The following is a 26,693-nucleotide window of genomic DNA, read 5'->3' as shown; positions in this document are numbered from 1 at the left end:
CCTGCTGCCCGGGACAGTTCTGATTCTCTGGGAGTCCTGGGGGATTCTCCTGCCTGTACCTGGCCCGGGGGCGGGGGGACTCTGACCAGTCTGCCCTCTAGAAGGTTTGAAATTGGGAGTCACTAATGTGCGTGCGGCTGGACCGTGAATTGAGGAGGCAGGGCGCGCCCCACAGAACGACAGAGTCAGGGCGGCACCTGTCAGGAGGCGGGCAGGGTAGAGCTACTGGGCTCAGAACTGAGTCGCTTCAGCAAGCTCTGGCTATCGTGGCTGACTCTTGTCACCTGGCGCTTTGCCCTGGAATGGTGGAGGCAGAGGAGACCTGCCTCCTGGAGGGCCGGACAGGTGGCTTGGAGCAGGGGTCTGGCTGGGTTAGTCTGCCTACGAAAGCTGCCTTCTGTGGTCATTTGCTCTGAGAACTGACCATCTCTGGGAGGGGCTGCCTCTCTCCAGCCAGGGAGGTCTCGTTTGCCTCAGCAAGAACAGGGAGAAAAGGGAGACACAGTTCACACACACTGGTAACTTTGTAGATTGACTCTCCGGTCCATATCAGCCACTTGAGAGTCTGGCTAATGGGAGTTGGTCTTTCAAGTATGTGTGCAATTCTGGGTTGCAGTGGGCATTTCCAGTTCCTGTCTGGCCACCCACTCCCTCTGAGTGGCAAAGGCAGGCGGATTCTCCTCTGGAGGTAGCCTTCTATTCGACATCAGTCCACGCAGTACAGGCAAGACTGACTCCATGTCGCCATGGTATGGGTGGGTAGGAGTTGCAAGCTGGGCTAATCGTGTATTCTGTAAACACCTGCTGGACTCCTTCTCCAACCTCGGCACTCTTGCAGGTTCCGGGGCTCCAGCAGGAAAGAGGACGACAATGACCCTGCTGGTGTGGGGGTTACACGCTGAGGGCTGGGCACGTGACCACACAGGACCCTGGGGCGCTTCCTGGGCACCCCTGCCTCTCACCCTCGAGGCCTCTTCCTCTACTAATCAAACCCTGTCTGGCTCGGACAGCAGGTCTCTAGCTTAAGAAAACAATCTTCATTTCTTGGACTTCCTTGTGGCCGTGGCCGGTTCTGAGCAGTGAGGTGGGAGTGGACTTCTACTCGGTGGCGTTTCGGTGGCAAGCATCTTCTTCATAAGAGAGACCTGGCGACACGTGTCCCCTCTGCCCGTCCCCACACCTGAGCTGCAGGAGCCACCTGCTGGAGCCAGACAACGGAAGCGGGATGCTGAAGACAGAGCTGCAAGGCTGGCTCACCTCAGGGCCCTGGAGCGTCGGGCTCTGGCACTTGTGTGTGGGCAGCCTGCAGTGAAATGCCATCCTGAACTCAGACGGAGCCACCACCCGCACGTGGGGCTGACCCAGCGGGATGGAAACCCACGCGCCCGGTGGCCGTCTCTGCAAGCTGCTCAACCCAGGGGCAAGTCGTGCTGGGAGCCGGGTTATGTCCAACAACCACACTGGAGCCCCTCGTCCAGCCCCGCCTGCTGAGTGAGCCCTTCCGGCTTGCACCAGCCTGGGCCGGGGTTCTCCAGCACCAGAGCCTGCACTGATTCATGCAGGATGTGATAAAGACGGGGTACGGGGGATAAAGATGGAGATGGGACACTATCTATCCCAAGCCCCGCCTCCCTCCCCGCCAACGCCTCCAGAGTCCCTCCTGGCCCCCAACTCCACCCCTCCAAGCGTGGTGCCAAAGAGAAAGGCTCCTCACCGTCTCCACCTGACCACCTGCAGCCCCGGACAAGAGAAAGCAGAGGCTGCTGCCATACACGCCCCTCCACCGGCAGATTTCTCTTCTGAGGCAGAAAATTACAATTTAATTAATGTGGGGAAAAATGTCTTGCAAATGAACTGTAGCAAAACAGATGGCTCTTCATACCGGAGGAAAAATTAGCAACAGATGTAGCTGCTGATGAGAAAGTCCACATCAATTTGGACAGTTGACTAATTAGACGCTCCAGCCGAGAGAACGGTTAACTTGGGGCATGTGGGGGTGTCGGTGCCGCCAACTCACACAAGGAAGATTTTGGTGGACGCTGGTTGCTAGGAGCGTTACGCAGCCTGCAGGGTGCGGCTCCTAGACCAGTGGTTTCCAGACTTGAGTGTACAAGAGAATTCCTTGAGAGCCTGCCAATGCTCCCAGAACAAACCATGGGGCAGGTTCTGCCGTGGGGGTCCCACAAGTCCCTGCACACTGCTGGTGTCGCTGTGCGCACACCACGCTTAGAGAACCATCACTCTGGATTAAACGTCACTGGGGAACCACTGAGAAATAATTATACAAAACTCGCCCACTGAAAGTGCACGGTTAGATCATTTTTAGTCTATTCAAAAGCTGTGTCACCATCAGCGACTACAGAATTCCAAACATTCTTCATCTCCCCGGTGGGAAGCTGTAGCCATGCCGAAGTCTTTCAGTCTCCACGGACTTTTTTCAAGACCCCTAATATGCATACTTTCAAGACTGTATTGCTGCAAAGTAAACTCATCCTTTGATTAGTCCTCTCCACCTTCCTTGGTATAGCAGCAGTGCAGTAGCTGAGGCGTGGGGGAGCGGTCACTTTCCCCAAGCAGCTGTAACATCTTACACCCCACCCCAAGCAACATGAGGGTCGTATTTTCCCACATCCTCACCAATACTTGCCACTGTGCATTTTTTTTAAACTACAGTCATTCCTGTGGGTGGGAAGTGGTACCAATCTGATTGTGGTTTTGATTGGCGTTTTGCTAGTGATTAAAGACACTGGCCATCTTTTGACAGGTTGATTGGTCATTTGTGTCTCCGGAACACCGCTTATTCAAATCTTTTGTCCATTTCCTGGGCTGTCTCTTTCCTGTTGAGTTGCAGAGAGCTCTGTGTGTGTTCTGGATATCAGCCTCTCACAGCTAGGAGTTGACACTGTTTCCTCCTGTGTTGTGGGCTGATATTTCACTTTCTTGATAGTATCCTATGAATCTTTAGAGTTTTCAATTTTGGCAAAATGCGATTTATTGATCACTTTGTTGCTTGTGTTTTTTTGGTGTCACTGAAGGATCTATTGCCTAATTCAAAGTCCTGAATATTTATACCTAAGAGTTTTAGATTCTTCACTATTTAAGTCTCTTCTTCACATGAACTGTTGTACATGGTGTGAATAAAATAGGCGACTATTTTTTTTAAAACGTGATGCTCCAGTTGTTCCAACACCATTTGTTGAAACGTACGGGTGCCCCATTAATCCTCCTGTCCACCTTATGTAGTGCCAGACAGTCTTGATGACTGTATCTTCATACATTCTGAAGTTACAACACCCCTCCAACTTCGTTCTTTTTCACGATTGTTCTATTCTTGGTCCATGCATTTCCATATGAACTTGAGGATCAACTTGTCACTTCTGCAGGAAGCCAGCTAGCTCTGTGGATCCATCTAGGGCTCTTCTCCATCTTCCAAACCAGGAACACAGCATTATCTTCCCATTTACTTAGTGCTTCCTTAAGTTCTTCCACCAATGTCTCAGTTTTTGGTGCAGGTCTTATACTACTTTTGTTAAATTTATCCCTGAGGGTCCTATTCTTTCTCCATTTCCTTTCATTTTCAGATGAATTGGTACTATATAAGAATAAACTGAACTTTGTGTACTGAGCTTGGAGCCCTCAAACGCATTCACTGTAACAAAGTTTTTAGAAGAACTCGGGATTTTCTCTACACAAGATCATGACATCTACAAATACAGAAGTTTCACCTTTTCTTTCCCAATTTGGATGCCTTTTATGGATTTTCCCTGCCTATGTAGTCTGACCAGGGTCTCCCGTACGGTGTGGAACAGGAGTGCTGCCCAGGTGTGGCAAGCTATCCTGTGCACCACCGAGGGCAGTCCTGGCCTGCCCCTCTCCATGGAGTGGCGCTGGGTGGACCCTCAGTCTGAGGCCTCCACTGAGACAGTACCTCCATCCCTGCTCACCCACCTCGAGGCAAGCAGCGGGCTAAAGAAACGCAAAAAAGTACAGAGCCTGCTTTTCTGCCTCCGAGGACCTCACCTCGCATTGGAGGGCCCCAGGCACTGTGAACCAGAGGCCAGGTCCAAGTGCCATCAGCAGAATGAGGAACACCACGCTGCACACCTCCTAGGCTCGCACACTCGGCAGCCTACACTACACTGACCGGCAGCCAGCCCGCCCCTCACCCCACCCCCCGGCTGCTTCCGCCCCTTGCCCTGCAGGGCCAGTGTTGCAGCTCAGGACTGGGCCCTCTTGGCCAAAGTCAACAGAGGAACTGGTCAGAGGACAACGCTTGGGAACAGAAGGCCTGGGGTGCCAACCCTGACTGTGGTACCCGCTCACCTGAGGGGGGGCTCGCTGAGCCTCAGTTTCCTCCTCCAGGAGCGGGGACCCAGCAGTTACCCACAGAGCTGCAGTGCAAACAGCGCTGCCATCGGATGCTAAGCTGAGTGCTGGGGACAGAGCCGGGCAGGAGGGAGGCGGCCGCGGTGCAGCCGCAGACGGCCCTTCTCCCCCTCTCTGATCTGCTCCGAGCCACCAGTGAGAGCCGTCTCACTGCCTTGCTTCAGCCTCACCTCGAGTCCAGGGAGGCTGATGTGCCCCTGTTCCACCCCCTTGCAGGGCAGCGGAGGGCGCCCGAAAGCTAAATGCAGCCAAAGCTCGGGGCCCAAAGCAGAACAGAGGTAAGGCTGCGTGCCCGCCATTGAGCAGGGCCCTGGAGGCGCTGGAGAGGCCATGGCCCAGCACCCTATGCAGGCTCAGTGTGGGCTGCTGTTCCCCACGTCCAGAGAGGTCCCAGGAGGCCGGCACACACACTCCTGGCAGCAGCGCTGTGGGGACTGGCTGGGGCAGGGACCCCTGGAGCAGGTGCCAGGGCAGGGGGCCCAGACACCTGGCTCTGTCCGGATGGCCACCGCCCTGGGTTTCAATCCCTAGGACAGAAAGAGGAGCTGTAGTATGGACGTGTTTTGCCAGTCCCCAGGGGCTAATCCCTGCTGTAAGGCCTTAAGAGGGCGCAAACAGAATCCCACCGTAGCGTCTGGAGGTGGCGCCTGTGGGAGGGGATCAGGGTTAGACAAGGTCACCAGGTGGAGACCCCTGGCGTTGAATCCTAGTGGTTTTCTGAGGAGACAGAGTGCCAGAGGGGACACACACGCACACACATACACACATGCACGCGCACACACACACACACACACACACACACGGCGTGACCCGTACCACCTTTGGACTCTGCCAGCAAAAAGGCCATCACCAGACACTGGCCCCTGAACTTGGACCTCCAGAACTGTGAACCTTTTCTCTACAAAGTTACCCAGCCTGAAGGATTTTGGTACAAAAAAGCAGACAAATGCAGGAGGCTGGCCTAAACGTTCCCAAGACCCTTTTCAACTCCAGTATTGTGAGTTCGCTGCTACCCAGGGAGCGACCAGAGGGAAACTGCTTTCGTTTAGGTATGAAACATTGAGCATCCTTCTCCACAGTGCTCTACTGGCCCTTTAAAAAATCGCTTGGAGCCTGACAGTGCAGACAACCTGACCGTGCACCTGCCAGCGAGTGGACGAAACACGGTGCTTTATGCAATGGAATATTACGTGGCCATAAAAGGGAAGAAAGCATGGACGTAGGCTAGAACATGAACTCTGAAAACACCACGCTCAGTCACCAAAGGCCACACAGTGCATGACTCCACAGACACGAAATATTCACACTAGACAAATCCAGAGAGACAGACGTAGGTAAATCCAGGGCTGAGGCCGGGAGGGGAGTAACCGCTAGTGGCTTGGGGCAATGGACGTGCTCTAAAGCGACTGTGCTGGTGGTGATGGCGGTCACACAACTTGTGACTACAGCGAGAGCCACTGAACCATATGCTTTGAAGGCACGGCAGGTGCACTCCATCTCCACAAAGGTATTCTGTTAAAAAAATAACGCGTAGCCAGTGTTTCTTCTAATTGTCCCGTGGACTGATGTCTCGGTGGGACACAGAGTGACAGCAAATCCTGGCCCTGGCTGACGAGCCGGTCTCTGCAATGTGTGATCTCTCTGGTGGCTCTGGCGACTGAAGCAGGAAGAACAGCATTCCCACCATAAAGTGTCCCGTGTCCCTGGGGGCAGACAGGAGCTGCGTGTGGAACCTGTGCATGCAAATAGCCCACGGCACCATCAGCCTCTCTCACCCTTGCAGCTACGAGAACAGAGCAGGTGCACGGAGCCGCTCAGGGGTCTGTCTCTGCAATGCCACCTCATTGAGGTTAGCAGGACCAGAAAGACCGTCTCCTCCCCCAGAACAGCTGTCATACGCTACCTAGAAGTGAGGAGGATGGGGGTAAAGGGGGAAAAGAAGCTTCCAGAAATCTTCCAGTCTCTAGTGCTGTGCTGGGTGTTGTTACAATAAAAGGATAAGGTTTAACAGCGCCGTCCATGCCCTCCAGAGAGCATGTGAGATCCCCAGAGGCCAGTAACACTGGCAGGATCACTCAGCACCCATGCACAGGTGAGCAAACACAGGTGCCTTCCCAGGTGAGCAAACACAGGTGCCTTCCCTACAGGGTGCAGCGGATCGGAGAGGCGAAAGCAGCACCTGGTGGGCTCCAGTGTCGGCCCCTTCTACACTTCCGGGGTCTGAGCCAGAATGCCAGCGTGCAGATCCCAGTCTGTCCTCCTCCTGTGTGACCTCAGGCAACTTGGCCCACCTGAGCCTCCGTTTCTTCATCTGGGAAATGGGGACAACAACAGCCCCCCCTTCCCCAGGCTGGTGATGAGAGTTTGATGACCTCATCTGCATAAAGCAGCCCACCTGGCACAGTTCCACCTCCTGGCACCGTTCCAAGAACCTCCGGGGTTCTGGGAAGCACACCTATACCAGCGCCTCCACTGAAGTGAGCTGGATGCATCATGGGTCGAGGGTACATATCTAAGGCCACTCACCACCGTGTGACAGCCAGGGGTCCCTCGACCTGGGCCTCTGCTCCTGGGGGGAACAGCTCTTGAAGGTACTCGGGGTTTGGGAAGCACAGAGTGGAGAAGCGGCTCCCTGTGCAGGAGTCATGTAGCTTCTCTGAGCCTCAGTCTTCCCCCCTATAAAGTGGGGATACTGAACCTTCTCCCTCCCAAGGCAGCTGTGAGCATTAAATGGTGTGTGCAGTATGGAGGTGATGCAGTACAGTGGTTAGCACAGGCTGCTATCAGAAACCCTGCTCTCTCCTTAGTCACTGGGTGGTCACGGGCAAGGCGCTTAACCTCTCGGTAAAGCCTCCAGATCAGGGCACGGCACGCAGAAGCACCTTAGGTGCCCGCTGTGGGGCTGGTGCTCAGAGTGCTGTGACACAGGCATCCTATATGAGCACGGGTTCAAGTCCCGGCTGCTCCACTTCCGATCCAGCTCCCTGCCAATGCACCTGGGAAAGCAGTGGAAGTAGGCCCAAGTGCTTGAGCCCCTGTCACCCAGGTGGGAGACCCGGACGGAGCCCCAGCCATTGTGGCCACTCAGGAAGTCAATCAGCTGATGGATGGAAGCTTGCACTCTGTCTCTCTGACTCTGCCTTACAAAGAAATCAATAAATCTTTAAAAAAACAACACAACAAATAACCTGCTGTGGACTGAGTTGTAATTGCTGTTCCCCAACCCCCAAATTCATACACCCGAAGCCCGAGCCCTAGTAGGCGCGTGGATTTGAATTCAGGGCTCCTGGGAAGTAATCAGAGTTGAGTACAGTCCTGACCTGACAGTGACCTTATAAGAAGAGGAACAAGAGTGAGCTCACTCCCTCCTTGTGCACGCACTGAGGAGCGGCCGTGTGACCGCCGGGCCAGGAGGCAGCCACCCGCGAACCAGGCAGGGGGCCCTCCCTGGAAGCCTCCTGGGCTGTGCCGAAGTCGCTTCCTGCAGTTCCTGCCCCTGCTTTCCGGCCCCAGCCGGAGCTGCGGGACACAGAGCCTGCAGGACCTCCCCACTTCCTCAGGTCCCAGGTCCGCAGCCAGGAAGGCCACCCCCAGTGAGGACAATGGGGCGGAAGTCCTGCTGGAGGGCCCAGGTGTGGCCTCTGAGGCCTCCCATGACCTCCCAGCCACTGAGGCAACCGCAACCAACCAACCCGCACCGGGGCTTCCCCACGCCGGGTAGGGCTCAGGGTCACGGAGGTCATTTCAGGGCAGGGCCAGGGCTGCAGGCCATGCAGGTGAAAACAGCGCCCCCTTTTGCTCGGGAGGCCTCGCTACCACCATCACCCTCATGGCTCCCAGGATGGAGAGCAAGGCTGCATTTGGTGTCCACAGGGATGGCGGGCACCAGAGCCTAGGAGCTGCTGTAGCCTCCTCCCGCCCGGCCTGTCCAGTGAAGGAAGCAGACCAGGCACAAAGCGCACTGTGTAGTCAGTGCTCGGATTTGCCCTGGTCCCGAAGGATGGAGACTGGGGCCTGTCCTGTTCCCATCTGGATCCCCAGAGCCCAGGACAGGGGCTGGTACCCAGGTATTTACTGACTCCGAAAAGCATCCTCTTCAAGGTGCCTGAAGCCCAGTGCCTGCACCTAACGGGTGCTCAGTGCCCGCTCGTCCCCTGCCCTTGGCCCCTGGCATGAGTGACTGTCCCAGGTCCCCAGGGCTACTGGCGCTTGTGGCCCTCCTAGAACATTGCCTGTGGTGCAGACAGGAGAGGATGTAAGAAGCTGGCTCGAGAAGAAGCCATGCAGTTAAAGCACACGAGGAGCCAAAGGAACATTCGCTGAGCACCTGCTCCGTGGCAGAGCGCGTACACAGACCCTGACCTGATTACTTTATTTACCGGTCAGAGGGCCCCCTCCCCCCACGGTAACTATCAACATCACCACCCATCTGTGGCCTGGGGAGGTAATACGTCTGTCCAGGGCCACAGCGCCGGAGAGAGGCATGAGCGCTTCAGAAAGTTCACGGAGGGGCGGGCGCTCGGAGCAGCAGTTCAGACCCCGTCTGGGACAACTGCATCCCTTGTTCCCTTATCTGAGTCCCAGCTCCACTTCTGCTTCTAGCCCCTGCTCACACACACACTGCGAGGCAGCAGATGTACGGCCCAAGTCCTCTGGTCCCCGCCACCCTCCTGGGGACCCAGACTGAGTTCCTGGCTCCTGGCTGCAGCCTGATTCGGCTCTGGCTGTTACGGGCATTTGGGGAGTGAACCAGCAGGTAGAAAGCTCCTGTGTCCGTTTCTCTGCCGTTTAAACTTTTGTAAATCTATTCTTTAAAAGTCTATGGGGTGGGCACAGTGGCGCAGCAGGTTAAGCCTCCACTTGGAACACCTGAACCCCAGTTGGAGCGCCTGGGATCAAGTCGCACCTCCTCTTCGGGCCCAGCTCCCTGCTAACTGGGAGGCAGCAGATGATGGCCCAAGTGCTTGGGCCCCTGCCACTCACATGGGAGACCCGGATGGAGTTCCTGACTCATTCCTGGCCATTGCTGGTAATCGCAGAATGAAGCAGACGATGGAAGATATTTGTCTGTCCCTGTTTTTCCTTCTCTCTGCCACTCTGCCTTTCGAATATATAAAAATAAAAAGATAAAGATAAATTTAGTGGGTTAAGACACGGGTATCCTACATAGGAGTAGGGTTGACTCCCAGCCCCAGAACCTGACTCCAGCTCCCCAGGGAGGCAGCGCTGACAGCTCAGTTGGCTTCCTGCCTCTCATGCAGGAGACCTGGATTGAATTCCTGGCTCCTGGTTCCAACCTGGCCTGGTGCCAACTGACTGTTGTGGGCATCTGGGGATTGAACTACCAACAGACGTTCTCTTTCTGTCTGCCTTTGAAATAAATCAGCAAAAAACATTTTTAAATAAAATAAAAAGGCACAGATAAATTTATTTTGACGCAGACCTTTCTGAAATGCATGCATGTTTTTTTCGTGATGTACATTTTCCATGAGCTGTTTCAAGGCCCCTCCCCGACCTGAGAATCCAATCCAGGGCCTCTGGACTCCGGAGCGGCCCCAGGCTGTGCCCAGAGGAGCTCCGGGAGCCAGGCCTCGTCCTCCCCTCCCCTGCAGCTGCGCTGGCTTCTTCCCCCTCCCCTCGTCCCCTCCCTTGGCACTCCTCCTGGGCCCCGGGATTCCTCCTGGGGGCCCACTCTGGGAGAACTCCAGTTCTGCCCGCCCCCAGGGGGATCCCTCAGAGTCCCCTACAGCCCCAGGTCACTGTGAAACGGAGCCAGCCAGGAGCCGTAAAGAGGTAGCAGGAAGGGCGCGGAGCCGGCTGTGTGGAATTCCTCCCGCAGGCCGCGTCTCAGCGACTTGCTCTGTGCAGAATTCCTCCTGTGTGGGGACTCTTAGCCACTCGCTCCTATTCCCAGTCAACCGTGGGCCCCCAGCCTCTGCTCCCCTGGCTGCCTTGCACACCTACAGGAGTGCCGCTGCTCCCCTCCCAGCCCCTGCTCTTCCTACAGGGAGGGGAGGAGGAAGCCACTCGTGGTTCCCAAGGTGATGCCTGGAAAACATCTGCAGGGGACAAAGGGACTTTCCTTCCCCGGCCTTATTGAGGGCAAGGAGGGGAGCCTGGCACGGTCCCAGAGGATGGGCAAGTCCAAGGGCGTGGCCGGAGGGAGGAGGTGGGCAACTCCGACAGGAAGTCCCCCAGGAAGGGCGGCGGTGGACTCACAGGTGCAGGGAGCCTGGGAGCTACCCCTTTGCAAGTTCCCCTCCCTGCAGGTGACCTGCCCAGGGACTCCACGCCTTGGAGCAGCTCCAGATTCCAGGACAGAGAGAAGGGTGGCAGGCCCCAGGGGCCTCCCTGTCCAGCCCTGCAGGAGTCAGGCTCCCAGGATGTGGGAGGCCATGGCCAGCTTGCATCACAGATAACCAGGTGGCCGAGAAGGGCATCCCCTGGCCAGCGGGCAGATCAGGATCGGGAGACAGATATGGAGGCCAGCGGTGGGGGGGGGGGGGGAGGAGTTGTGGCCTCGCCAGGCCCCTTGTCTGTCAGGTGGGGACGCTGATGCCCCTCTTGAAGCTGAAGAACATGGATTCAGAGCAACCCCAAGGGCAGCCCACGCCTCCTTGCCGCACCTGAGCAAGCTCCGCTGGTTCTGGACCGGGGTCGCCCCCCCTCGCTGTGGCCCCAACCCGGCCCTGTCCTGCCCTCCTGATGTCTGATCTCCAGGTTCCAAGGACGTGACACTCCTTAGGCGCTGGGGCCCCAAGTCCTGGTCTCAGCCCCTCATGGGCGTGGAGAGGAGCTGGGCTGCTGATGCGAGAACACAGGGCTGGCAGCGGGACTCGGGGCCCCAGCCTAGGCCTGGGCCAGGCCCTGCCACAAAACAGGCCACATCCTGCCTCCTCTACTGCTGAGCTGGTTCTCGGGGTGGACCCACTGCCTCTGTGCCCCAGCCCTGCCCTGTGAGGCCCTAGAGCCACCCCCGCAGCATTCAGTGTCTGCCCCCTCCCCAGGGCCTCAGCTCCTGTCCCAGCTCGGTGTGACCCTCCCTCCCACCAGACAGGTGGGCTCAACGTGACCTTGGTGCCTCACGCGGCTTCCGGGCCACGCGTGTATCAGAGCAGGGCCAGGATGCCAGTGCCCTTGGTCCCCTGGTCAAGCAGAAGGGCCCAGGGATGCTGACCCTCGGGGCTGGGCTTCTCTGTACCCTCAGAGGTCACGTGTCATCTTCTGCTTCTTCCCTTCATGTTGAAGCAGGGCCAGGAGGCGCTAACCGGGCCCAGCAGCTCCCAAGCAGCCAGAGTCACCCAGAAAGGGCCAGGAAGTGCAGGCTCAAAGGCCTGGAGTTTTTTTTTTTTTAGAGTGAGCCCCTGGGTGGCTGGGACGAGTGTGCCCCGTGCCTCAATCCAGAAACTCCAAGGTCATCCATGACCCCCAACAGAGCCAGCACCAGGCAGACGGCAGAGCACGCGGAGTCCCCTTTCCACAGAGGAACTCCACGTGCCGAGGCAGGCTAAACACGGAACTCTCTAGAAAACCACAGTTCTGCCCTTGGAGGTCCTGGAATTCTGCTGCCTCTTGAGATGAACATGGATGTCAGAAAAAAACAAAAACAAACCACAACCAAAACCCCAAGAATCCCTCCAGGATATGGGGCCACAGAGCTCAGGCTTTGTCTACCTCCTAGCACTGCGAAGGTCTGGTCAAAGACAAAGGCAGACTGGTCGGGTCCGGAATTCACTCATCCAGCAATGTCTCCTAAGTGGCTCCTGTGTGCCAAGCACAGGCATGGGGGATCCGACAGTGGACGAGACCCACACAGGCGCCTGCCCTGTGGGGCAGACGGGAGTCATGGGGACACTGCATTCCCTAAGTGCAAGGGTCCTGAGGCAGGTGCACACCTGGTGAGTTCTAGGAATGGAGGCGAGGAGGCCCGTGTGGCTGGAGCAAAGGAGCAGGAAGTGAGGTGGGCTGGGGGCCAGCAGTCAGGCGACACGGGACTCCGAGGTCAGACACCCAGTGCGCTGGGCACAGTGGAGGGCGTGGGGCAGAGCAGTGGTCTGCTCCAACTTACTCATGCGGAGGCGACATCTCTAAACACACAAGGTGTCACTGTCTAAGGGTCAGCTTCAGCACTGGGAAATCCTGTCCCAGCAAATGAGCAACGCGCAGACAGAAGGGCCGGCCCACGCCACAAGGCTGGAGAGCGGGCGAGGACGTCCCTCCAAGTAGCACGGGTGCTGCTTCCCCCGAGCAAAACGAAGACCAGCCACCCTGAGCGGTTCATCAGATTGCTAGGGTTCCTGGTGCCTCCCTGGCCAGCAGCCCGCAGCCCCAGCACCCTCGGCGGAGCCTGTAGCCCGCTGGAGCTCTTGCACCTCTGGGGACGAACGCAGCAGCTGCCTCCCGGGCATTCTGGTGCCCTCTGTCCTCTCTGCACCCCAGCTCGCCAGCACCCTCACAGCCCAGGCCTCCACCCTGAAGCCCTGGGCTTTGTGCTGTCGGAGCACCCAGTGCCCCAGAACTCACCGGGCACGGAGAAGGGGGACAGGAAGACAGCCTCAGCCGGCTGGGGCTCCGGTGGCGGCGGCGGCGGAGGCGGCGGCTGCTCCTGGTCCTGGTGCGGCTCTTCGGGGTTGTCCGTGGGAACGGTGCCGTTCTCCATGTTTTCGGGCCGCCCGTTCTGCAGCGGCTTGCTGCTCACTCCGTTGGCCGCGTTGATCAGTCTCTGCCGCTGTGCGGACAGGAGGCGAGACGGACACAGCGGGGTGAGACCAAGCGTCCCGCTGTCACCCTGTCCCTTACACACCCCCAGCTCTCATGGGATCTGCAACGACACCTCTCCAGACAGGGTCGCCTGGAGCCAACCCTAGGACCTTGTTTCTTTCTTTCTTTTTTCTTTTTTGACAGGCAGAGTGGACAGTGAAAGAGAGAGACAGAGAGAAAGGTCCTCCTTTGCCGTTGGTTCACCCTCCAATGGCTGCCGTGGCAGGTGCACCGTGCTGATCCGACGGCAGGAGCCAGGTACTTATCCTGATCTCCCATGGGGTGCAGGGCCCAAGCACCTGGGCCATCCTCCACTGCACTCCCTGGCCACAGCAGAGAGCTGGCCTGGAAGAGGGGCAACCAGGACAGAATCCGGTGCCCCGACTGGGACTAGAACCCGATGTGCCGGTGCCGCAAGGCGGAGGATTAGCCTATTTAGCCACAGCGCCGGCAGGACCTTGTTTCTGTTCCGGGGAAGCCTCTGAGGACTGCAGGCCCTGGGCCTCCCCCTGGCTTAACACTAGCTCGGGAGCACAGCCCGAGACCCCCACAGCAGCGGTCACCCCGGGCTCTTCTGGGGACAGCCATGGGAAAGGGCCACACGGCTTCTGCAACCTTCGAAGACGACATCGTGCAGAAAAGCACTCTAGGGATGTGGCTTGGTGGCGTCCAACATGGAAAGTGACCGCCGAGGTGCCCTCGAGCCTGGCTGCTGTAATGTCGAGCAGCTTCCCCCAACCCCGACCCCCCCACACGGAGTCCAACTGCTTATGTCACCCCGTGCTCGGCGCCTTGCAGGCAGCCGAGTGCCCGTGACTCCCTCGCACCCCTGCAGGGGCTCTCGCTCACGGCCACGTGGTCCCGCACTGCATGAGTGACCCACAAGGTCTTCTCTGCCTATTTGGGGCACGTGGGAGGCTTCTCCTTTTGACTTACCACGAAGGCTCAGCTGTGACTACACGCGGACTTGTTTTTGTGGACACACTCACGCCTCTGGGGTGCCTCCCTGGGAGCGGGGCTGCTGGGTGTGAGTGGAATCACTGCCCGCTTGCACTGGCTTTGAACTTGAGTGGCCTCCCAACCTTGTCAACTCTCGCTATCATCAATCCTTCAACTGCAGCCATCCCGGGAGGAGTGTGTCTGTGTCTACGGCTGTGGTTTGCTTTCCCCAACGGCTGAGATGCTAAGTGTCTTACAGGGTTGCCTCCTCCTTCAAGTCTCACACCAAGACTGCGGAATGTGACCAGCCCCATCCCCTTCCCTCTTCCCACCGCACTGCTGACAAAGGGGGTCTCCCCCCACCCCCGCCCCTGAGCCCAGGCCGCTTTCCTGGCCCCGTCTGTGGGTATCTACTAAACCAAGCAGAGACAGAGGCCAAGTTTCAAACAACAGCCTGTGGCGTCCCCTCGTCCAGGGGCTTCCTGCTCTCTGCACGACTGCCCTCCCCCAGTGCTCAGCCAGCATCTCAGACCAGCCGGAAGTCACACAGTAGACACAGACACCCCTCCCAGCTGCTGCAGCAGGAGCCCGAGGGACAGCGTGGGTGTCTCCCAACCCCTTATCCTGGTCGTCTGGGGGACAGGCCACCATCACTTAACGCGGCAGCGTCTCAGAAGAAAGAACTGTGTCCCGCCCTCCCGTTGAGATCACGCAGTCTAGGGAGCAGCGGACAGCTTTAAGGTTTTTCCCATGGAGTCCACAACACAACCCACCCAAAAGAACAAAGCGATTTGTGCCCGAGCCTCAGGCCCAGACGTGCAGGCATAGAAGTTTTCTACCCAAGGAAGGCTCAAGGACAGGCTGTCCTTGGAGTCCAAGAAAACCAGCCGTGCTGGGGCTGAACTCTAAGGGGAAGCATGTGGCCCAGTAGCAAAATCCAGGCTGCTCCTACTCTAGCTCGATAGAAATCTACAGAGATTGTACCTGGAAAAAATACCTAGAGATAGGCCAGGGTATATCAAAAGAGGAACAGATTACGACACAGAGGAGGCGGCGGATCCACAGGCTGAGAGAGACGAGCCCGAGGCTCTCCGCAGGTGCACCCTAGACAGTGAGGCCAGGAGCCCTGTCAGGCCAGGGCGGCCATTCCTAGGATGCGGATTAGCAGTGGCCCCGGCTGTGCCACCTCAGTGACGTGGGCAGGGGCTGTGCACAGTGAGGGGACAGACACCGACGGGAGGCGGCAGGGGTGCGACTGGATTGACACCTAGGACTTGATGCTGTGTCTCCCTCCCACAGACTAGACTGGAATTAGAATGACCCAAGAAGCCAGCACTGGCCCCTCTCACAGAGCAGGTTCGAGTCCCAGCTGCTCTGTTTCCAACGCAGCTCCCTGCTAAGGCACCTGGGAAGGCAGCAGAAGATGGCCTTTTCTCTGCCTTTGAAATCAATACATCTTTCAAAGGGAAATGACCAATGAGGAAATGAGGCCAAGGGGGCTTAAGAAACAGCGCTGCAACTGGGCGCTTGTGGTCTCCCACCCGCCCCGACTCCCACTCCGTGATGAGTTGTTCCCGTAAGTCTGCGTGATCTCTGGGCGTGGGCGGTTCTTCAGTGTGCATGGCTGAAGCCTTCCTGTCCAGTTCCCCCACACAGGGAAAACGAGGGCCAAGGAGATGAACCCATCACCAGCCGATGTGAGGTTAAAACCTGCATCCCTCCTCCCTGAGCCTGGCCTCGCTGGCTCCCCTCACCGCCTTCAGGGTGGGCCGGTACCATGCGGTGGAAGACCAAGTTTATCCCAGCAGCTTGAAACAGCTGGGGCATGGCAACCAGCATTGACCAACCTATCAAAACCTAGGATATTCCTGGCTGCATGCAATTGGCAGAACACACCGTAAACAGAAGTCTCCACGCCTTAAGTGTGTTCAACACCAATCCCCTGCTTCCCTCTGCCCCCACCAGCACCCGGGGCACAATGGTTACACTTGGAAAAAACATCTGAGATTCAGTAAAATTTCAGGGACTCAGACTTACTGATTTGAACCAAAACTGTTCAAAGCAGCTTGGAAAAGTCTTTGGTTTCTCAGTTCCGCAGACTGGGCAGGCTGTGTATGAAGTTGAAGCAGGCAAGTTTGAAATGCAGAGCCTATTAGTGCTGGGAGACATCTTTCTTGCATATCATCTGTGTGCTAATTTCTTTTTTTTTTCTTTTTTTTTTTGACAGGCAGAGTGGACAGTGAGAGAGAGAGACAAAGAGAAAGGTCTTCCTTTTCCGTTGGTTCACCCCCCAAATGGCTGCTGTGGCCGGCGCACTGTGCCAATCCGAAGCCAGGAGCCAGGTGCTTCTCCTGGTCTCCCATGGGGTGCAGGGCCCAAGCACTTGGGCCATCCTCCACTGCACTCCCGGGCCACAGCAGAGAGCTGGACTGGAAGAGGAGAAACCAGGACAGAATCCGGCGCCCCGACTGGGACTAGAACCCCAGGGTGCCGGCGCCGCAGGTGGAGGATTAGCCCAGCGAGCCACGGCGCCAGCCCTGTGTGCTAATTTCTAAACATCAGTGATCACAGCCTCAAGTGCTTTCACTACTGCCTCTGAGAACAGGGACTTAGAATTCTGGTGTGCACGTATATGAGGGTACTTCAGAAAGTCCGTGGAAAAATGGAATTAAAAGATGCTGAGGTCGGCACTGTGACATAGCAGATAAAGCAGCCGCCTGCCATGCTGGCATCCATATGGGTGCTGGTTCAAGTCCTGGCTGCTCCACTTCTGATCCAGCTCTCTGCTATGGCCCAGATGCTTAGATCCCTGCACCCATGTGGGAAATCCAGAGGAGGCTCCTGGCTCCTGGCTTTGGAGCGGCACAGCTCTGCCCTTTGCAGCCATTTGGGGAGTGAACCAGTAGATGGAAGACCTCTCTCTCTCTGCCTCTGACTCTGTAACTCTGACTTTAAAAAAAAAACGGTGCTTACTTTTCTGCAGAAGATGGTCCAAGTGCTTGGGCCCCAGCACCCACATGGGAGACCCAGAAGAAGCTCCTGATTCCTAGCTTCAGATCGGCCCACTCCAACTGAGGAGTGGAACAGTGGATGGAAGATTCTCTCATTCTCTCTCTCTCTCTCTCTCTCTAACTCTGCCTTTCAAATAAACAAATATGTCTTCAAAAAAATTTTTGCACCAAAATAAACTTATCTGTTTAAATGTTCATTTATATATTTGAAAAGAGGAGTGACAGAGGAAGAAAGAGAGCTAGAGAAAGGGATCTTCTATCTGCGGGTTCACTCCCTAAATGCCTGCAACAGCTAGGCCAGGCCAGGCAGAAGCCAGGATATCAACCTGAGTCTCCCATGTGGGTGGCAGGGGCCCAAGCCCTTGTGTCACCAGCTGCTGCCTCGAAGGGTATGCATCATGTAACAGGAAGCTGGCTCAGAAGCGGAGGTCTTGTACTCAGGCACCGTGACATGAAACGCAGGCGTCCCAAGCCATGGCTTACCCCGCTGGGCCACAATGCCCACTCCCGGGCTCAACTTCCATTCCATTCTCCCACAGAGACCAGAAAAAATTAGTAAGCTCATCATCTTTGCTGTGCTGTTCACACTTGCGTAACAATCACAATTGTTCTTGTTTTCAAAGCAGAGGGAGACACATGGCCCAGAATTCCAGTGATGCAGCGACAGTGACGGGGGAGCCCCGGGCCACCACCACACACCAGCATCCGAGCTTCCTCCTCGGGTTGCTCCACCCACAGAGACCAGGTTTTCGTTCTTCCTTCCCCCTATATGACATTTTAGAGACACACCCCTACTCCACACTGCCCTTCCCCCGGTTAGCTCTACTCTGCTGTCTGACCAGAGGCTTCTCGGCACGGGACTGGGCCGCAGCCTGCTTTAGACGCCCTCTGGAAGGAGAACGCACGGCCTGCAGCAGGTGTCTCGGCTACTGGAGGCACCAGGGCTGCCTTCCTTAAACAGGGGCAGCGACAGACATGGCCAGGAGCCCTCGGAAGCGAAGGCCTCCACTCCAGAGCCCGCCCTTGAACTTGGAGCAGACAGACCTACCTCGTTAATGATGATCCTGCTAGCCATCCGTAGGCGGGTCCTGGGCCCAAACTTGTTGGTGATCATGATGCGTAAGCCCGCTTCCGGGAAGCTGAACTTGGGGGGGCTGGAGCTCATGATCTCGTCCACCATCACCACTGGGCTCTTGCCGTACTGTGGCTTCTCCTTCACTGCTGAGCACAAAGCCGGGGTTAGTGCTGACCTCTCAGAGGGCCACGCCCAGGCTCAGTACCACGAACTCCCCTGCATTTTGCAAACCCAGGTGTCCCGGTGCTTGGCTGCAGCTCCTCCCATTAAGATGGGTCAGCGGCACTGAGGCACCTGCTCATGGAGCCCAGGGGTGCCCTGCTACAGGGGCACTCACGGGCAGACTCTCCACCTCCACCTCCACGCCTGTCTCTAAGGCTGAGCCTGAGCATCGTTAGTCCTGTCTAAGCCTCGCCTTTCACCCGTGACCGTGGGGGGGTGCTCACTCCCCGTTTACAGAGGCCCGGGTGAAATGTCACACCCGACAGGGCTCCCGGGGGATGAGAAATGCCGCAGGCGCCCTGCTCTGCCGATCACCGCACCAGCGGGGAGGTCACGCAGACCCTGGCTCTCTAGAAGGTAAGCAGTGATCAAAGGGTCATATCCCCGAGGGGCGCCTGCTTGCCCAGGGGTGCGTAGGGGAGCAGCTGGCTGAGCCCAGCGCCTCTGAAAAGCCCTACCACCCCCCAAGGAGGGAGGCTGCTCTCTTAGACCCTCTCCTTCCCCTCGGGAAGCTGAACAAAGTTCTGGGTGTCCAGGCCTCTTCCTTGCCAGCTATGCAAATGGGCTCGCTGGCGGGGGATTTGACAACTGACCCCATTCGCTGGGAGAGCCTTGCGACCAAAGCACTCATGCCCACAGCTTTGCCTCTGCACCTCTTCCCAGTCCCCAGTGAGTGTGCCTTGCACGGAACAGAGAGCCCCCGGAGATGGCCATGCAAGAGTTAAGGGCACAAAACAGACCCCCTCCCCGAACAGGCAGCAAGGCTCAGCAGACAGGAGGCAGGTGGTTAGCAAAGGAAGCCGCAGGACTACGCATTTGCCCCGCAGGGACACGAACCTCCAAGGAGGCATGGGTCCTTGGGCTGGGCTCCTGGTGTCTTTTTGGCTTTTGAAATGCATGTGTTACTGCTTGGATGAGAGCGGGTTACTTACAATTTAGAAGAGGAGATTGTTAGGAGACAGAGGCCCACAGAGACCGGCGGAGACGCTCAGCGTGCGGAGGGGTCTGGGCCACAGCCTGGGCGGTGGTGAAGACGCCAGGGGGTTACTGGAGGAGGGTGTTAGTAGCGGGCTCCTGCCACGGGGAGCCTGCATGCTCAGGACCCCTCTCTCTTAGAGGAAGGGGGCACCAGCGACACCGCAAGGCTTCGGGCTCCACCCTGTGGCAACAGCCCTGTCACAGCCACTGCAAGGCGGAATGGCTGGGCTCAAGGAGGGCAGGCAGGGAGCCCTGGGAGGCAAGAGCTGTGGTTCTAGCTCCTGGACACCTTGTCCAGCGCTACCCACCAAGCGATGGCCCAAGGTGGCATGTCCGAGCCAAAGGTGGCAGCCTACGGGGTAACTGGATCACAGCTTGTTTCTCCTGCAGTGATGCCCAAGGCCGGGTAGCACCTCCCCCCACCCCACTCCAAGGCCAAGGTATGCCCAGGGCCAGGGCAGCCTGCAAGGCCCCCCTGTGAGTGCTCTGAGCAAGGCCAGCTGGGTACAACATGGCAGCCAGCGGCCCCGGTTGCCAGGCTGTGCCAAAGGCTGCCTGGAAACCAGCCAGGATCAAGCTGGGGAGCTGAATTGCACGGCCTTCCAGGAAACGGTCACGCGCAGACTTCACATGGGAAACACCCAAACTCACGGCAGCAAATTCAGGGCCCAGGCGGGCGTGTTCCGGAGAGACCCGCCCAGCCAGCAGCCCTCCCGTTGCTGTGGGTGGCGCTGCACCTGCCTGGGGGCTGAGGTTGCTGGGGGTTCTGACATCTCCAGCCACCAGAGCCCAGACAAACACTGTCGGCAAAGGCAGCTTCCCTAGGACCCAGTCCCCTCCGCCCCACCTGGTGTCACAGGTGCTCCTTCCCCCTGCTGCGGTCACATCTACTTAGGGGACAGCACACTTGCTCTCAGGGAGCCTTCTATGGGGCAGTGAGGACCAGGGCCCAAAGCCCCTGAAGCTCATGTCTCTAGCCCTCCACTCTGATTCCAGGACCCAGGGCTGCACGCCCCTCTCCTGGGACCCGGGGGGACCCTCCTCTCCCTCGGCTTGACATTCATCAGATAAAAATCGCAGGGAGACCTGGGTTCTCCCTGTCCCCAGGGAGCACTGAGGGGCCAGTCCTGCGGCCAGTCTCCCAGTTTTCTAGAACATGTCCTTACAGAGATTTGAGGGAGAATATGAAATCTGTGGACAGACTGTACTGTCTCAGCCACAAAAGTGAGGGCGGCAGAGTCATGACCGAGCCCAGAAAGGAGCCACGTGGGCAGCGGCCGCCGGGGAGCCTGGATGCCCCTGGGAAGGGCGAGGCGTGGAGGCCCCGGGTTGCCAACGAGGAGCGCGGCTCCCAGGGCACCAGGGCGGGCGTGCTTGGCAGCAGGCGGCTCGGGGGCACCCCTGTGAACCAGGCATTTTCTCCTGGTCTGAATAACACCTGTTCTCTGGCCCGAGAAGGGTGGGAGGTCCCGGGAGCACCATGGAGGTGCAGGGCAGGTCAGCCTCCATCCTGCTGGACTACATGGTGGCTGCACAGCTGGAGACCAAAACAGCCTCCAGTGGGGGCCTCCCCCTCCGAGGCAGTCATCCTGGAAACGGGCTCCCCGGGGCAGCCTGCTGGGCATGCAGGGGTCCAACTGCGCTCCATGGGCTTCTACTCTTGGCCCTTGCAGGCAGGCCTCTGGCAGCCAGGCTGTGGCCATGACCGCACCTGCACTCCCGCCCCATCATGCATCTTCCTTCTATATCGAGAGGCACACCCCCAACAGAGCCCTGTGACAAGTGTGTCGCCCCTGGAGGTGACCTGGGGCTGGACAAGACACACCTGTCCAACATGTGCATGGAAGAAACCCCTACCTCAATCCACTCCAGGAGGAAGAGTGGTAGGGGGGCTGAGGGACACAGCTTCCAGCCCAAGGCTGCTGCCCAGGGCAAGGGGCTCCCAAGCAGACCCACCAGGGGCTGGCCTGGGCTGCCACCCTGCCCCACAGCCGTCCTCCCTGGGCCTGCTGTTCCTCGGGGCGGGGCTCTGAGATGGCTCCACGCCGGGCTGCACAACTCAGGACCTGGCCTTTGTGGCTTCAGTGAGCCCTTCAGCACTGGGCCCAGTGTCAGGAGCCACAGCGCAGCCCAGGCGGCTCTGCCACCCCCAAGGCTGGAGCCTGCTGCATCTCCAAAGAGCCACGGCCCTCCTTGCCCCTTCCCTGGGGACTTAGGGACACTCCCCCGGATGTAACCACTGAGTTTTTCTTTCTGGGTGGCCCTTGCCGTCCATCCTTCTGCCTTCTAAGCAAATGCCAGTCTGAGCAACCTCTCAAATACCGGCTCTCCCTCGGGATTCAGGGACTCAGGGGACTTGTGAGAGCCAGAGGGTGCCGGTCCAGGAGGAGCGTGTGTGTGTGTGTGTGTGTGTGTGCGTGTGCGTACGGAGGAGGGGGAGGGTGGTCCCACGGCACATGGCCACCGCTCCTGTCTGCTCAGCCTTACCTTGCCCCAGCAATGGCATGGAGGGGTCATCACAGCCACAGTCATAGAAAGCATTACCATCCTCCAGCTCACTGTTGACCGTGTTGCCGTTCGCGATGCTCTTTTGTTTGATTGTGAAAAAGGCTTGAATCTTCACATTGTACCTGAAAGGCAGGGCAGCCGGGTGGTCAGAGCAGTAGAGGCGAGTCCCTCTGAGCAGGCACGGGGGCAGGGTATCTTGGGGGCCTTGTATCCCGCAGTGCCTGGACCAAGGGGCGGGGGTGGGGAGGGGACAGCCAGGGAGGAGTGGGCGAGCGCTCAGCTGAGCTGGGAGAGGATCCTGACAACAACCCCAAGCCAGGTGCAGCCTGGGGACCGTGCTCCTGGGCAGCTTCCTGGGGACCCAAGAAACCTCCGCCCAAGAAACTGATGGAGGTCCACTTACCACAGGTCGGGAGAACAGAAACTCACGCAGCCTGCAGGGGGCGTAACTTGTGCTCTCCCTTCCCCCTGCTCCCAGTGCCCTGCAAAATCTGCTCCCAGGGCTGCTGGTGGGGTGGGGGTGGGGGGCTGCATCACTTACAGCCAGCATTGCGCCCTGCCCCTCCCATGGGACTCTGTCTTGCTCCATGGCAAAGACCCTCGGGCCGCTCGGCGTCGGCAGGTGTAGGAGAGCCTTCAAGGCCACTCTGCGGCTACTTGGCAGCCCCTCGCCATTTTTAGAAAATGCCACCAACGTCCTACAGAAACGGGAGGATTTTCATCCTCCGAAACCCCAGCGTGCTTCCTTTGTAGTGATGTGTGGGCGTGGGAGGAGGACGACTGGGCGTGGCTCAGCTCGTCGTGGTTTCATTTCCGTTTTTTTGTGATGTTTTGGCGGAAAAAAATATCCGTAACATAAAATGTGTCATTTTCATTATTTCCCACTTTCAGGTGCACATGGCTGTGTGACCATCGCCACTCGTCCCAACATGCTTCCATCCTGCCCCACGCCAGCGCTGCACCCATCAATGAGCGACTCTCCACCACCCCTCCCCTGCCCCGGCACTCATCGCTAATCCATGTTCTGCATCGACGCCCGCGACCCTCCCAGCTGCCTCACGTAGGTGGAACCACACGTCTCTCTCTGCACCAGGCCTCCTGCACCTGGCGTGGTGTTTTCGAGGTCCATCCATGCCAGAGCCCGGGACAGAACTAACTTCCTCCTCAGGTGTCCCCAGTTCTACGGGTGGTGCTCCCTGCAGCTGGGCCAGGAAGTGGAATTTTACGAAGCCTGGAGCAGAAGTGACGCTGCCCGGCTTTTGGTAAAGAACGGGGTGGAATTACAAGGAGTTTATTCACGTGGCAGGGAACAGAGGCTCCGCTGGGCAGGGAGAAGCTGCCCAGAGTGGGCAGGATGGATGTCCTTGCTCTACAGGTTTGGGAAGCGGCCTCATCCTACACGCACCTGCCACTCAGCATGGCTGGCCTGGTCCGGGTGTAGACAGCACTGCCCAAGATGGTGTCTGAACACCTCTTCCCAACTCTGGGCACACCCACTGTGAACCCGGGCTGGCCTAGCTAGCCGGAAGGATTTCCCTCGCTGTAGCCGAAGGCTGGAGTGGGCTGTGGGGCAAGCCAGCAGAGTCTAGGAGGGTAGGGGTGGGTACTTGGCTCAGGGCGAGGATGTCCCTTAGGGCGCCTGTGTCCCACAGCAGGGGCCTGGGTTCCCTGCCTGCCTCCAGCCTCCTGCTGAGCACACAGTGGGAGGCGGCACGTGATGGTTCCAGCACTCGAGTCCCCACCAGCCACGTGGGAAACTCAGATTGCACGCCGGCTGTTGCGGGCATTTGGGGAGTGAACCCGCGGACGGGAACACGCCCTGCCTGCCTCTCAAAGGAACGTGTTGTTGTCGCTGCAGAAGAACCCGCAGGGGCAAGCGAAGAGGCACTTACTTCATGATCAGAATATAAAACACATACAGCACGATGAGCACCAGGCCTTCCCACCTCAAAGAGAGAAAGCAGCATGAGGTTAGAGATGCGGGCTGCACAGTGCAGGGGGCCGAGGAGGCTGGGATGTCTGCCCCACCTCCCCCACCAGCGCCCAGGCCCAGGGGCTGAGAAGCCCACCCCTCCCACCGCGTGGCTGTCCTGAGCCTGAGAGGGATGCGCTGAGGGGGCTTCCACAGCCTGCCACGGCCCAGGATTCAATCCCAAGAAAACCTAGATCCTGGTCAGGACAGGAGGGGCTTTGGGTGCAGGAGAAAGGGGCCCAGTGGCTGGGGTGAGGGCTGAGAGCTGACTTAACACAGGGCCAGGGAGGGCCAGGGCCAGGGCCACCAGTGGCTGTCCACTGGGCATGGCAGCACAGTGGGGTCGCCTTGGGACATGCTGCTACTGCTCTCTCGTGGGTGCAGCCGAACCCCATGGGCAGCGGGGGTTTTTGTAGCTCTGACCACGGGCCCCCAAGGAGCCACACAAGCTCCATGTGACAAACATGTAGGAGGCCCTCTGTGTGCCAGGCAGGGGCTACAGTCATTTGTGGGGTGGGGGCAGGGGCGGGGGAGGCTTCCTGTGCTGACAAGGGACCCTCAGGCCAGCAGAGCCAGAGAGGAACTTGTAGACCCCCAAACCTCTGCAGCCCCAGCTCCATCTACAGAACGTGGGACCCAGGAGCGGAGTGGGGAGGGGTGGGACCTGCAGGCCTCTCTGGGCCCCCGGCACCCACTGCTCGGGTCAGATCATCGGAACATCCTCCCAGCATGCAGCCTGGAACTTTCTCTGGCTGACAGATGCTAAGAGGCCCCCACACCCTAGGAAGCGTGAGCTTTCGGTATCTTAATTCAGGAATCCAATCCTACTTCACTGTCCTAACGATAGGCCCCTATTTTTCTTCTACAGTTTTAAAACATTTTGCTTTTGGCCGTAAGATCTTCAGTTCACTTGGAATTTGTTCTTGCATAGGGTGTGAGGGAGGGATCTGGCGTCAGGCTGTTCTGTGTGGCACGGCTGTCCCTGCGCTGCTGAAGACCCTCATCCCTCCCTCACTGCCCCAGCAGGAAGCCTGTCACGACCCCCCGCCCAGGAACAGACCCACGCCCCACCCAGGACCAGACCTACGCCCCCCCCACCAGGAACAGACCCACGCTCCCCCCCCCCCGCCCAGGAACAGACCCACGCTCCCCCCTCCCCGCCCAGGAACAGACCCACGCCCCCCCCCACCAGGAACAGACCCACGCCCCCCCCGGAACAGACCCACGCTCCCCCCCACCAGGAACAGACCCACGCTCCCCCCTCCCCGCCCAGGAACAGACCCACGCCCCCCCCCTCCCCGCCCAGGAACAGACCCACGCCCCCCCCCACCAGGAACAGACCCACGCCCCCCCCGGAACAGACCCATGCCCCCCCCCACCAGGAACAGACCCACGCTCCCCCCTCCCCGCCCAGGAACAGACCCACGCCCCCCCCCACCAGGAACAAACCCACGCTCCCCCCTCCCCGCCCAGGAACAGACCCACGCCCCTCCCACCAGGAACAGACCCACGCCCCGCCCCCCAGAACAGACCCACGCTCCCCCCCCCAGGAACAGACCCCCGCCCCGCCCCGCCCAGGAACAGACCCACGCCCCCCCCACCAGGAACAGACCCACGCCCCCCCCCACCAGGAACAGACCCACGCCCGGATTCCCTATCAGCCCCGCTCCTCACTCTGCAACTACTTCAGCTCTACACGGGTCTGCACAGCTCCCAGGACAGCAGCAGTGCGCAGAACTATTCTTCTCATTTTGAAAGGATAAAGGCATGGTCGCTCAGAACGACACCCTTTTCACTTTCACAGTTTAACAGGTTTATGTTTGTAAAAATAATCTTAAAGATTCAGCGGACCCAACACACACAGACACTGGAAAGAAACCAAGAATAGAACAGTGAGAAATAGACAAGAAACTTACCACACGATTTCTTCATCATATATGAACTGAAAGGCAAAAGAAATGGGGGTGGGGGGGTGGGGGGGATATTTATTCAGAAGAAGCAACAACGCAGCCCCCGCCCCCAGCCCCCAGCGCCAACGCCCACTGGCCCCCCCCTCAACTACAGAAGGTCACGGTGAAGGTCACCTTTCCTTAGCTGAAACCTGGGCCAGCAGGATGCTGACATGTGGCTGTCCCAGGAGAGATGGCCTGGGCACTAGGACTCCCACGTAGCTGCTGGGGGCTGCCCCCGCAGAGTCCCCCCCTCATTAATGGGAGAGACTTGCTAACATCAAGGAAGCATGTAAAAGAGATACCTGCACTCCCAGGTTGATAGCAGCTCAACTCACAACCCCTAAGACACAGAACCCACCCAGACACCCTTCCACAAGGCTTAAAGAAAACGAGGTACAGAGACGGGATGGAATATTACTCTGTCATAAAGAAGAATGAAATCCTGATGTTTGCCACAAAGTAGATACACCTGGAGATCACCCTGCTAAGTGCAACAAGCCAGACTCAAAAAAACCAAACATGCCCTGTTCTCTCCGATTTGTGGAAATTACTAGAGTCTAAAAATTGCATGGATATCATATCATTTGGTATTTAGTTATAAACATTGTTTTGCTAAAACATACCATGTAAATGGCAATATACTCTTCTTTGCCACATACAGAAAACGAAACAGAAGGGGGGAATAGTGATGGCTCTAGTGGTGCTAGCAATGTTCTCTTGATTTCAGTGCCGGTTGGGAGCCAGTGCTCAGAGGACAAAATACTCATTTGTGCACTCGTGTGCACTTTTGGCATGAATGCAGTATTTCAGTAAAAATAAATCCACATAACGAAACCTTGGTTGCTTGATGAGTACTCGGCCTTGCGGTTAAGACACGTGTGTCCCATACT

General features: G+C 58.0%; 1 protein-coding gene across 7 annotated transcripts in view; it reads right to left on the bottom strand.

Annotated features, from left to right (window-relative positions):
• The window catches only part of SLC24A4 (solute carrier family 24 member 4), a 145,401-nt gene that overhangs the window by 22,842 nt on the left and 95,866 nt on the right, over positions 1 to 26,693 (bottom strand). For 4 of the 7 annotated variants that reach the window (XM_051826440.2, XM_051826439.2, XM_051826445.2 and 1 more), the window contains 5 exons: positions 25,768 to 25,793; positions 23,772 to 23,825; positions 21,859 to 22,001; positions 18,145 to 18,317; positions 12,910 to 13,114 (listed from right to left, as the gene is read on the bottom strand). In XM_051826440.2, coding sequence (XP_051682400.2) covers positions 12,910 to 13,114; positions 18,145 to 18,317; positions 21,859 to 22,001; positions 23,772 to 23,825; positions 25,768 to 25,793 — 601 coding nt within the window. The remainder of the gene's footprint in view (positions 1 to 12,909; positions 13,115 to 18,144; positions 18,318 to 21,858; positions 22,002 to 23,771; positions 23,826 to 25,767; positions 25,794 to 26,693) is intronic. The other 3 variants (XM_051826441.2, XM_051826442.2, XM_051826443.2) reach the window with 3 other exon arrangements.

This window comes from Oryctolagus cuniculus, chromosome 20 (genome assembly GCF_964237555.1).
Source record: "Oryctolagus cuniculus chromosome 20, mOryCun1.1, whole genome shotgun sequence".
Lineage (NCBI taxonomy): Eukaryota > Metazoa > Chordata > Mammalia > Lagomorpha > Leporidae > Oryctolagus > Oryctolagus cuniculus.
This window is presented reverse-complemented; position numbering and strand designations above follow the sequence as displayed.